Source organism: Urocitellus parryii, chromosome 6 (genome assembly GCF_045843805.1).
Source record: "Urocitellus parryii isolate mUroPar1 chromosome 6, mUroPar1.hap1, whole genome shotgun sequence".
Classification (NCBI taxonomy): domain Eukaryota; kingdom Metazoa; phylum Chordata; class Mammalia; order Rodentia; family Sciuridae; genus Urocitellus; species Urocitellus parryii.
The window spans coordinates 109,471,811-109,484,494 of NC_135536.1; the positions used below are offsets into that span (position 1 = coordinate 109,471,811).

At 51.0% G+C, this 12,684-nt stretch overlaps 1 protein-coding gene and 1 long non-coding RNA gene across 6 annotated transcripts; one reads left to right on the forward strand and one right to left on the reverse strand.

Moving 5' to 3' along the window:
• The first annotated feature begins 1,130 nt into the window (after positions 1-1,130).
• Kbtbd13 (kelch repeat and BTB domain containing 13) lies at positions 1,131-10,818 on the forward strand. 5 transcript variants are annotated; one of them, XM_026384913.2, is made up of 3 exons: positions 1,131-3,055; positions 4,065-4,101; positions 7,962-10,818. In XM_026384913.2, the coding sequence occupies exon 1, from the start codon at positions 1,326-1,328 to the stop codon at positions 2,835-2,837; it is 1,512 nt and encodes a 503-aa protein (XP_026240698.2). In that variant the 5' UTR covers positions 1,131-1,325; the 3' UTR covers positions 2,838-3,055; positions 4,065-4,101; positions 7,962-10,818. The 5 variants fall into 5 exon arrangements, with proteins under 5 accessions (XP_026240698.2, XP_026240697.2, XP_077655794.1 ...); XM_026384912.2 differs by lacking the exon at positions 7,962-10,818 and adding an exon at positions 4,313-4,903; XM_077799668.1 differs by having other exon boundaries at positions 1,131-4,101.
• Positions 4,288-7,968, reverse strand: LOC113180085 (uncharacterized). Its single transcript, XR_003300417.2, has 2 exons — positions 6,202-7,968; positions 4,288-5,710 (listed from the first exon to the last, which is right to left on the reverse strand). It is a non-coding gene; the product is annotated as an uncharacterized LOC113180085 (long non-coding RNA).
• Positions 10,819-12,684: the final 1,866 nt, after the last annotated feature.

Here is a 12,684-nt window from a genome sequence, read left to right on the forward strand (position 1 = left end):
TGGAGCCATTAATAATACTATCCAGTTCATAGTGTTGCTATAAGCAGTGAGCAGATAATATCTATTAAATGGGAGAAATACTATCCGCTCAGAATTGTTGCAAGGATTATAGAAGTTAATATAAATGCTATTGCAGTGCCTGACAAAAAATGCAATTTAAATGTTAGCTATTATTATTCCAAGAAGCCACTCTTTCCATCCATAGGCATAAGATGTCTGCAGTACCCCCACTTTCTTTCTCTCAAGGTCCAAGTCACACAGCAATGAAAGGGTTAGGCAAGTAGAGAACAGACATCTGCTTCCATTCCCATCCCAAGTCAGAAATAAGTTCCATAGGTAGGGAATGATTGGATGTACACCTGCAAAGCAGAGTTGCTATTCTTCCCATTTTACACAAAAGGAAGCTGAGGTTCAAAAACAGATTGGGGGTGCTGGGGTTGTAACTCAGTGGTGGAGTGCTTGTCTAGCACATTTCAGGCACTGAGTTCAATCCTCAGCACCACATAAAAATAAATAAATAAAATAAAGGTATTGTGTCAATCTGCAGCTTACACACACACACACACACACACACACACATTTCAAAAAAAAAAAACCAAAAAACAAAAAACAAAACAGACTGGGCTCCAAATACAGGGCCAGAAGCTCAGGACACATTAGAATCCTGGACCATTCAATTTGCTCAACTTCTGCCTCTCCCTCCAACTTGCCTGTCCCACCCCCTCTGAGCTGATGGGGTGGGTTGGATATTTATCCTGCTCTGGTTCTTCCTAGCTAAATGACCTTGGACAACTCACCTAAACTCTGTGAGCCTCCTTCAGAATGCTTTACAGATATTGTTCTACACAATGAAATAGGTGTTATTATTATTATTGCCTCCCCTACACTGTTTTTTTTTTTTTTTTTTTGCAGGGGAGGGTGGTGGTACTGGGGATTGAATCCAGGGGCATTCTGTTACTGAGCCCTTTTTAAAAAAATCTTTCATTTGGGGACAGGGCTTTGCTAAATTGCCATCCTCCTGCCTCAGCCTCCCAAGTAGCTGGGTCTATAGGCGTGTACCCTCACTGGCGCTTAAATAGCCCCATTCTGAAGATGAGGAAACTGAAAAGCAAGGAGTTAAGGTACTTGCTTTGTACCAAGGTGACACAGCTGATACGGTGCGAGTTAAACGGGGTATCTTTATAAGTGGCCTCGCAATGTCCAGCATGCTGTAGATGTTCAGTATATAGTCACTTTTATCACGGTTTCTCTTATGGAGGTGACCACACGGATCTCCTGATGCCCTCTGGGCCCGGGGCCATCCAGCCTGCGGGCCACCACATCACATGTGCCTACTATCTTTAGCCAGGGAAGTATTTATATCCCTGGGGGACGTTTTTTTCCCAGTACAGGGTAGCCCCAGAGTCGGTGGTTCGGCGAATCCAGGTCCCCAGCGGCAACCTCCGCCCCTCTGGCTCACCATGCCGCGGGGCCCTGAGGTCCCGGTTCAGGTCTGGGTGGGAGGCCAGCTCTTCCAAGCTGACCAGGCACTGCTGGTGGAGCACTGTGGCTTCTTCCGCGGCCTCTTCCGCTCCGGCATGCGGGAGGCTCGCGCTGCAGAGGTGCGCCTGGGCGCGCTGAGCGCGGGTGGCTTCCGCACCACGCTGGAGGTGCTGCGAGGCCAGCGGCCGGCACTGGCGGCCGACGATGAGCTGCTGCAGGCGGTGGAGTGCGCCGCCTTCCTGCAGGCGCCGGAGCTGGCGCGCTTTCTGGAGCACAGCCTCACGTCGGACAACTGTGCGTTGCTGTGCGACGCCGCCGCCGCCTTTGGCCTGAGAGACGTGTTCCACAGCGCTGCGCTCTTCATTCGCGATGGCGAGCGCGAGCTGGCGGCCGATTTGGTGCTGCCCGAGGCCCGCGCCTATGTGGCGACCCTGCGGCCCAGCAGCTATGTGGCCTTGAGCACTCACACGCCTGCTCCTGGCTTCCTGGAAGATGAGTCACGCACAATGTGCTACCTGGACGAGGAGGAGGACGTGTGGCGTACGCTGGCCGCGCTGCCCCTGGAAGCCAGCACAATGCTGGCAGGAGTGGCCACGCTGGGCAACAAACTCTACATTGTGGGTGGCGTGCGTGGCCCCAGCAAGGAGGTGGTGGAGCTGGGCTTCTGCTACGACCCCGACGGAGGCACGTGGCGCGAGTTCCCCAGCCCACACCAGCCACGCTATGACACGGCACTGGTGGGCTTCGACGGCCGTCTCTACGCCATCGGAGGCGAGTTCCAGAGGATGACCATAAGCTCGGTGGAATGCTACGACCCGGCCACTGGCTGCTGGAGCTTCATGGCTGACCTGCCACAGCCGGCCACAGGGGTGCCCTGCGCCCAAGCGCGTGGCCGCCTCTTCGTGTGCCTGTGGCGGCCGGCAGACATCACCGCAGTTGTGGAGTATGCGGCGCGGACCGACGCGTGGCTGCCGGTGGCCGAGTTGCGGCATTCGCAGAGCTACGGCCACTTCATGGTGGCCCATCGTGACAGTCTCTACGTGGTGCGCAATGGACCTTCCGACGACTTCCTGCACTGCGCCATCGACTGCCTCAACTTGACCACGGGCCAGTGGACGGAGCTACCTGGCCAGTTTGTCAACAGCAAGGGAGCACTTTTCACTGCGGTAGTGCGTGGCGACACCGTCTATACTGTCAACCGCGTGGTCACCCTGTTGTACGCCATCGAGGGTGGCACCTGGCGGTTGCTCAGCGAAAAGATAGGCTTTCCCCGGCCCGGCTCTTTGCAGACCTTTCTCCTGAGGCTGCCCCCTGGAGCTCCGGGGCCTGTGGCCACGGCGTTGCCAGAACTGTGAGCCCTGAGCTGGCGATAGGAGAGGACACCCTGAGTCTCCCCTGAGCAGAGGCTGAGTGTGCGAGACTGATTTTGAGAAGTTCCTGGGAATTTCATGTTCCCTATCGAGAGACTCTGTTCTTGAGCCTTCTGGTGGTGTGAACATGCCCAAGCAGCTCAGGGAGCAACAGTGACACGGGGGTCTGAGCCCTCAAATCACTTAGACTCTGCTGAGAGATGGTGGGTCATGATGTCAGTGAAAGGGGTAGGAGGGTTAGGATTTGAATAATCCGGGCTTATTGCTTGCCTAGTCCTCCAGCCTGTGTGTGGACTTGGCCAGCAACTGAGCATGGCTAGGAGCAGGTTAAGTGTTGTTAGCCAAACTAACAATCAGTAGGCACAAATTAGGTGCCTATCATTTTCCCAACTCAGTGCTAGGCCCAATGAGAGCTGTAGTTGCTAAGCAGGGGTCCACAAAGCTTTGAGTCTAGCCCCCAAAAAACTCAATTCTAACTGAACAGTTACAACAAAGTTTACACATACTTGTCTCCATCCACAAAGCAACATGTTGTTATTTTTTTAAATTGTTTGTTTGTTTTTTGTTTTGGTACCAGGGATTGAACTCAGGGGTACTTAACCCCTGAGCCACATCCCCATTCCTTTTTTGTATTTTATTTAGAGACGGTCTTACTGAGTTGCTTAGGGCCTCCCTACCTTGCTGAGGCTGGCTTTGAACTTGCAATCTTCCTTTCTCAGCTTGCTGAGCCATTGGGATTATAGGCATGTGCCACTGTGCCTGGCAACATGTTTTTGTTTGTTTAACCATCCATAATATAACAAAAGAATTACTGAAGAAATAAGCAGGGTAAAGGAAAAATAAGGAAGGGAAGAGATATATTCAGGAAGGTGGAGATTATACAAGTCGCAAGGAGGAGACAGATAAGATACTGTTTGAAAAGAGGGGTTTAGTTCATAGATACTGAGAGCTCAGGAGGAGAGCTGGGAAAGACTGGAGTAGATGGTAAATCTCTGAGAGCCCAGCCTTTAAGGCAAGCAGTTGACAATGGAGATATTTTAGGGATGGGGTGAGACTGAGCCAACTTGTAGCAGACAAAACAGCCTAGCCTGGAGTGGGAGCTATGGAAGAGAGAAAGGGTTTCCTACTTTCCCTTTGGGGAGATGGAACATCGGGGGAGGGGGCACACATGTGTAAGCCCCTTGCTAATCCCCTTTTTTACCATCACCACAGGGACAGTGGACTGTTAACCCCCATGACTTCACTCAAGGTATGAGCCCAATCCTGCCTTATCTCTTTGGTTGTATGTCTTCCACTATAGTCTGCAGGTTCCATCTCTCTCCTCCTAGCCTCTGCTCCTGCCATTCCCTGGGCCTAGAATGTCTTTCTCCTCTTTTCCTCTTCTTCCCTTTTCTCTTCCTTTTCCCCTCCTATCCTCCCCCTTTTCCTCTGTCAGCTCTGTACCCATCTCCTTTCTGCAGGGAGGCTGATCCAGCTCCTCATTTTCCTGATGTTGGCTGCCTGCATTGCTCAACGGACCCCTGGCTGTGACACCATTGTGTGTGTGTGCATGCATGTGTGTAGCCACACACATGCACAGATATAGTAAGGGCAGAGATCCTGTGCTTATCACTGAGCTGGGGCACTTCCTTACTTGCAGAATAAAATGATGAGGGCTTGCAAGAACCCAGGCTGTAGGGTCTACTAGTTAGAGTTGTTGGCTGGTAGTGCTAGATGAGGACTTGCCTCCTTTAGAATACCCAGTCCTGGCTTCTGGGCAGATGCTTGCCCAGCCCTTCAGCCCGTCTGTGGACTTGGGCAGACTTCTCTGAGTAGTCCTGAGTGGTCTCTGTTGTCCAGAACCTGAGACCCATGGGAATGTTTGGCCTCATCAGAAGTGAAGAATACAGCATTGGCATGGAGCCTAGTGTCAGATAGCCTCGCAGCTTCTTCCCCTGACCTATATCCCAAGCCTGGAGAATGCTACCCTCAGAAGCCTCGGACCTTCCAACCCTGGAACAGCCTAGTCTGATAAGTCTTAACAATAAACCCTGACTTTCGTATCCTGTGAATGCTGTGCAAAGTCTTTTCACATCCATCTCCCCATTCATACCACCACAATCCTGGACATTGGTACCCTCTATAAGGCAGATGAGATTGGCAAGTTCAGAAGCTGAGTGATTGGCCCAAAGCCACACAGCACAGCAGAGTTAGTTCCTCACTTGTGGTTCTGTCAGAGAATGTTTTAAAAATCATGTCAATAATTTCTTCATTTGCTAATAAGGGGACCAAAAAAATGCAAAGCTGGTTGAAAAGAACATTTGAGAGATAGGAATTTGTATAATTAATTGGCAAAAACATGCTGAAATAAGTTTGCTAAGTTAGAGATTCTGCTGGACAATGTCTTCTGGGCAATAAAACCATCATTTTTGTGGTTCTTTCCTGGAAAAAAAAATCTTTTGCATCTTCACATACATGCACGCACATACTTGTGCAGGCATCCATGAGTTAGTACAGGGCCTCACATGATCTCAACTGTAATCCACGGTGAGTTATTAAAACAAAGGTGCATGCCCCTTAGTAATTAAATAGCACTTCACTGTTCAGCATTGTCCCAGAGTGACGCTGAAGGACGGCAGTCCTCCTTTTGCATTTTTTCCAAGTTACGGTAATTTTTCTTAACATTGCGGAGCACTCTTCCCCCTGCTCCTGCCTTCTGCCAGTGCTGAACACGTGAGATTTGTGACATGGAGGTGCTTGTTGATCAGTTCTCAGGCTTTTTCACTCACAGAACTCTGTGTGGCTGCACTTCCGGCTGCTCGGCGAGCTCCCTGGATTTGGTTTTTCCTTCATTCTGAGGAATCTTCCTGAGCTCTTTTCTGCATGATAATAATAGCACAGTTATTCATACAGAGCCTTCCCGTACTTCACTTAGTTGAGTATTTAAGAATTTCAAGGCTAGACAGCTCCACAGCACTCCTGCTCCTCCTCTCAAAGAACCACCCCCCAACCCAAAGGTCACATGATTGGAAGAGGCCCAGCTGGTAAGTGGCAGAGCCCAACTTTGAACCAAGGCTACATGTTTGTTTTCTGTGCTGCATCCCTGCTTAGCTGACGTTCTGAGATGGCCCGGCTTCCATCTCCTTCCTTTCATCCTTTTCTCTCTGTCCTTACTTCTTTTTTGGTTCATCAGCTGCCTTGGATCCAGCCCTTTCTCCTCTCTCTCCTCGCCTTAGGACCTAGCCAGGAAACTAACGGCCCACTTCAAGAGGGTTTCCATGACTGGCCATGGGGTAGGGTGGGAGTTACACTTTCACAGAGACTCCCTCCCTCTCAGGAAGGGTGGGAGAAGTTTGCAGAAGCATCCCACCTTCTCTGGCTCAGGGGTCCTCAGAGTTAAGGCACTGTAGTTCCCCCCATAGCCAGTGTCTGTCTCCATTGCCCTTGGCAGGGATAGTTACCACAGCTGTTTTGTAAAGTGAGGAAACCAGTAGAAAGCCAGCCTGAGTCACCCAAAGTCACACAGCCAGTTAAGTTGAAGAGCAGAAACCTGAACCCAGGACAAGGGATTCTCAGCCTCTCATACCCTGGCATCTAGACTTGATCACTGCAAGAACATATTCTGGGGCACAAACTAGGGGCAGGTAGGCAAATTACAGAGGTTCTTAGGAATTACTGAGCCCAGAGGCTTTGGTTTTTAAATCTCTCTGTCTAGCTCAGAGGCAACTGAAAAATTTGTCCTGACAAACACATATACACACACACACACACACACACACACACACACACACACAGAGCTTAAAGCAACAGGGAACGTTTTTCTGACCCTTTGTGGCCACCCTGCAAAATGTCTTCTGGCACTCTGTCCAGTCTTTCACAAGCTTTTCTCTTAACCCTGACTCTAGATACCCTGCACCCCAAGCTTTCCTCTCCCTAGAGATTACCCTGCCTTGTTTATGTAGCTGCCTGACAGAGGTTAGGCAGAAGTTAGGCCTTCCCACACTGCCCCACGCCCCTGGCCTGCTTCTATGATTTCCTCCCTCAGCCTGTTCCCATGGCAGCCAGAGCCCTCCTAACCAGATGCTAGTCAGACCTGTTGCTCCTCCAGACAGAACCCTTGTGGGGGGCTCCCCATCCACTAGAGTGAAAGCCAAAGTTCTTCAGGGTCTCTCCACCCCGTTCCTTCCCAACTTCACCTCTTACCACGTTCTCCCAGCCTCCCTGCTATTCTTAAAACACACCAGGCACGCTCCCAGCTCTGGGTCCTTGAGCGATGTCCTTCTACCTGGCATGCACCTCCCTCACTTAGACACCTGGCTCACACCCCCACCTCCTGCAAGGTCTTTGCTCAGATGTCACTTTGATTCCTAGGCCTTTCCTGACCTCCCTACTTAAAATCTTCCTCTCCTTTCTCTGCATTCCTTCTTCCTTTTTCCTGATAGTTTTTCTCCAGAACATTTATCATCATTTTCCATGCTATATTTTCACTTGATCCTCCTACTAAAGTTTGAGCTCCATGATGGCAGAATTTTTTTTTTAAAGCACAAGGGATCAAACCTAGGGGTCTCTCACATGCTAGGCAAGTGCTCTGCCACCAAAGCACATCCCTGGCCCAAGGGCAGAGATTTTCATCTGTTTCATTCACTACTGAAACACCAGGATCTAAAACAGTGACTAGAACTAGTAAGGGCTTAAACTTGTCAAATGGATGAATGGTGTCCAATTTATGTCTGTTGAAAGAGAGAATGAATGAGTCAATTGATCAATCAAGGGAAAACCCACAGGAGAGGTACAGGACAAGAATCAGATTTCAGAGGGGAGGGGTACCATTTCTGGCAGGGCTGCTGGGCAGGTGGCCAGGGGAAGACTTCCATGAGGAAACAAACTATCAAGTCCTCAGGACATTCTGGGAAGAGAGGATCTGAAAATAGCAGCAGCTCAAGGGTCACTTTTCTTCTTTCAAGGGAGGGGAAGAAGCTGGGATTGGAAATGCTAATCATCCCATGAAGAATGGCTCCTCTTGGCGGTGGAGTACACACAGGGCCTATCTGTTTATTTTCCTTTGGCCCCAAGCAGCTGGGCCTCTTTTTCATCCTAATTGCTTTGCTTCAAGTTGCTGTCACTTCTCAGGAACAGCAGAAAATGAACTGTGCTGGTGGGAGACTCAGCTGTCAGAAGACAGGCCACCTCTGAGCATCCTGATCATGGACACGGGATGTGGGACCCTGGTGGAAGAGGTCTCCACCCAGCAATGTTCTCCACAGTCTGCAGGCTTTGGCCCCAGCTGGAGCAGAGGAGCTTGAAAAGAGGGAGCCCCTCTCTGGCATCTCAGCAACTGAGAAAGGTAAAAGGGGTCTTTTATTGGGTGGCAAGGTACAAACGTCTAGTCTGACCCCTCTCTTTTCACAGGGGAGGAATATGAGGTCAAGGGGGACCGAGTATTTGCCTGAGGGCATACAGCAGGCAGTGTGAGCTAAATTCCTGAGCTAAATTCTACATTTCTAGAATCCTCTTCTCCTCATACCATGCTGATCTCTTGTGTTGTCTGCCAGGACACCCAAGAGGGAGATTCCCCACAATGACCCATTAGGCCTGCCAACTTGGATTCCATACTTCTAATTTTGTCCAGTAAAACTCACTCCTATTATGTCCTGTTCTCTTAGCATCTTGCTTTGATTCAGTAAGGAGAGACAAAGAAGTCAGTGATATTTGGGTACCTGGGCCCTTCAAAGCCTCACACACACAATCTCTCTCTCTCTCTCTCTCTCTCTCTCTCTCTCTCTCTCTCTCTCTCTCTCTCACACACACACACACACACACACACACACACACACACACAGTTTCGCCAATTCTAAGAGTGGCCCAAGGCCATTGGCTCAGTATGCTTCTCTTTCGGGGTAACTTATTTTCATTCTAACTGGGGCTTTCTAATGATGTGCCTAACTCCAAAGTGCTGGTTAGCAGAGAGAATTCCAGGTGCTCAGAGAGGGTGCTAGCACTGGGTTGGGATGGAAATAAGGGAATGAAGGTCTTGTGGGGCATCCTCTGCAGAGAGACCCAGGGCCTGCCTGTCAGCCAGCTGGTTTGGGAGTCAAATGTTGGCTGAGAGTGACTGCTGTTTAACCTTGGGTAAGTTCCTTAATCTTTCTGAAGTTGAGGGCTCTCAACTCTACACAGAGCTAATTCCTACGCCACAGGGTTAATACACATGTGAAATGAGAGTTTACCCATCAGCATGTGATCTTCCTCTCCGTGCTCCTTTCTCTTCTTCACACTTGGAGCACTTGCTGTGAGGAGGGCATAGGCCTGGTGAGTGGAGCACAGCCTTGCAGTTGGTACTTAGCGCTCAGAACCATTAAGCCCAGGCCTCAGCTTCAGGGGGTCATGGGTTCCCATTCCAGCTGCATCACTGGAAATGGTTTCTTTATAGAACAGAGATGATGGCAGTACTCACCTTATGCAGTCATTGTGCAGATTATGTGAAGCACCTGCTGTTTCGAGGCCAGAGAGGTGGCTTGGGGCCTAAGTGTGGGACCCTTGAATGCCTGGCAGGAGAACCTGAGCTTTCTTCTACAGGAATGGGGAGCCATGGCACATTTTTGAGGCGGTGAGTGCAGTAGACAGAGGTGCTCAGTGCCCCTGGAAGCTGCCCAATGGGAGCACCAGCTGGAGTAGGGAGGGGGGAGTGTGAAGTCAGGGGACTCATTTCCCAGCTCCCTCTCTGTGTGGCTGTCTTGTGCTTTTTCTTCCACTGACCCAATCACAGGACCTGACATGTGGCCCTTTCTGTGCAGTCCTCTCAGTCTCCGGCTTGGGGTGGCCACTCCTTCAGGTCTAGGAGTGGTGAGAGCCCGGCTGTCTCTTGCAGTTCCTGGAGTGGCCCTTCACTCTTTGTAAATGGCCTCATTCCTCAACTTTCCCTGAGGACCTGATTTGAGTTGTCATCTCTTTCCTGGCTGGAGCTTGCTGGATGTGTGCCCTGTCCCTTCTGGCCATCTTTATGGGCATGTGTCACTGAGTGGCTAGGCTTGGGCACAATAAAGGATACTGGAATATGTCCATCTCATGCCTTGGCCTGATTACTCGGTGATGGGAACCAGAGGAATGTCTTCTGGGCAAGGGCAGTGCCTCCGTGACTGTGACTGGCAGCTGGGGCCTTACCTCCCAAAACACTTGAATTTGAGGGGAAAAAATTGACCTTTAGAAGCTCTTTGAAGATTGGCTGGGAATGGAAACAGAACCAGAGGCATGAGCTCCAGAGTACACAGCTTCTGCCATCCCTTTCCAGGTGAGGGACCAGGCAGAACTGTAGCACCAGCCCTGAGGCAGAGCCTGGCTCTATATTGCCCTGACCAGACAGCCAGACCTGACCTTCACCAACTTTAACCAAGAGGTCCTCAGGCTCCCCAGTGAGAGCTCTGGAGACCCTTGCTTCATGTTTAGCCTTGTCACCCATTTGCTGGGTGACTTTGGGCTGGTTACATCCCCTCTCTGAGTTGCTTTGTGTCTGTCGTTGAAGATGAGAAGACATCTGTCTGATGTCCATATTTGCTATGGGACCAGGTGAGGGCCCCATTGTGACGGGAGCCAGTGAGGTAGCAGGGATGTTTCAACTGCTAGCTCAGATTTTCTGGATTCTAATTCAGTTCTAGCACTTTCTAGAATGTGTGACCTTGGGCAATTTAACCTCTTGGGATCTCAGATGGGCTTCTGTCAGTGAGCATACGGGTGCCTAACCTCAAAGGGCTGTTGGGAGGATAATATAGCACACCAAAAGAGCTTAGAACAAACAGTGCTGGGCCCACAAAGTCAATAAACCAGAAGAATCTTGACCCTCAGGCAAGGGCAGTTGGTCTGGAGAAGGTGATTAGGTAGCAATGGAGGGAGCCCTAAGGAGGGGTTGGGGCCTGCCATTCCTCCTGTTAGGATACTTACTGTCTCCAGAATGTAACCCTGATCTGGCACTGTAGTAGGGACATGGAGCAATGCTCCCTCTGGTGGAGGTGGGAGGGAGGGGTGTGTGAGGTGCAGGGGCAGGGCCCTGTCCTCTGACCTGAGATGTACAGAGAGCCCTCCCCACTGCTGGGTCTGACCAAAGATACAGATGAAGTGTCATTCCTTTGGAAGGTCCCTGAGGGTCCCGCACCCCTGAGGATATAAAAATGTTTTTCTTAGCTTCGCTTCCTACCTTGAACCTCCCAAACAGCTCTGGACACCTCCAGGCTATCTCTTTGGCCACCTGCCCCCATATGGCAGGGATTGGGGTGACAGAGCAAAACTCATTACAGGGCAGGGGTGGTGGCTTTCCTGACCAGCAGCACCCACCCCTCTCCTCAGCTGGACCTGCTACACCACAGTGTGGCCACTGCTTCTGACCTGCTCAGGGACATGACCCAGGCTTCTCTCCGCTCCACTCTGCTGCCATGCAAAATGTGCCACGTGCTCCCCAAAAGAGGGACAGCATTCCTGGGTTTCCCTCTCTCCCTCTTTTCCTCCTTCTCTCCCATTCAGCAAACACACCTGAGTGTCCTAACTATAAGCTGTGTCAGGCTCAGGGGCAGAGAGACTGCAGGTTCAGTGTCTGTCCCCAGGGCCTCACAGTAGGAAGGAGGGTTCCCTCAGCAGTTACAGGCCCAGGATGGAAGTTGCCCACCGGAGGCCACAACCTTGCAGACAGTCTGGGCCCAACTTTTCCTCCCTAAGTTTAGACTTTCCCCAGGTTCACAGGGAGACAGGACAAATTCTACCCCAGTTGGTTGCTGCCTGTGTCCCTGTCCTCACTGTATCCTGTTGGTGTTTTGGTTGTCAGCAGGTAGAACCACCTTTGGCCAAGTTAAGGAGAACAGGATCCCCCTGGAAGAACTCTGAGTGCTTAGCTCCTGGGAAGGCCAGAGCGCCTGCTGGGGAAGGGTGGAGCCCAGCAGCTGCAGACTTCAGGACTCCAGGAGCTGTGTCCACTCCTGATCACAGCCAGATCAAGTGCCCCCAGGGTTCTGAGGTTATAGGCCCAGGCCCACTGGCTCTGTGTGGATGTGACATGTGCCTATCCCTGGTCTGAGGATGACAGGACACTTGGACAACCACTAAGATGACTATATCTGAGGGGACATTCTCCCAACTATACTGAGTGTCACTTAATAAGGGGCAATGGTCAGCACAAGGCTTGCTGGAGTCCTTGGAATACTAGGGCTGCTGGGGGTATTTGGAATCTGTGGTTAAGCCATGCCCCCAGGCTGGCCTGTCCTGGGTCTCTGGCTTCCTTCCATCTTTCTGCCCTCATCTGACACCCAGTTAATGTCTTTGCTCAACCTGGAAACATTTTCTTAATGACAAAAAAATAAAACCATAGGTTAAAAGTCTTGAGCAATAAAACAGCAGATGACATCACATGGGCAGCTGCCCAGAGGACACAGAATGCATGTCTCTTGAGTGGGTGGCCTTATAAGGACAGGTTCTCCTCTCAGGAGAATGGGCAGGAGGGAGGGCCACCATTAGGAGCCAGGAGGCTGGACTGGGGTGGGTACCCCACTGCTGGGCTGGGGATAGAGCCAGCCAGGGTGTCTGGCCAGGATCCAGTTCCACCAGGGAACTGGCCAAGTATAACCTTCAGAGGCCCTTATTGAGCCAGAGCCTGCCTGCCTGCCATTATCACCAGCACAGGCATTGACCTGCCCACAGGAGCTGCTGACTGACCCACAAGCCAGGCCAGCCCCAGGAAGCCCCGCTCCAGGACAGAGGCCATTTCTCATGCTTTGTCCCACCTTCCCCCACTGCAGGCTGAGTTGGTGTGGTATGTAATAAAGGTTTGTGGGGTGGAAGAATCAGTGAATGAATGGGTCTTTGGTTGTAGTTT

Coding starts and splice junctions, on each gene's coding strand:
- Kbtbd13 (XM_077799668.1), top strand. CDS start 1,326: ATGTGCCTACTATCTTTAGCCAGGGAAGTATTTATATCCCTGGGGGAC.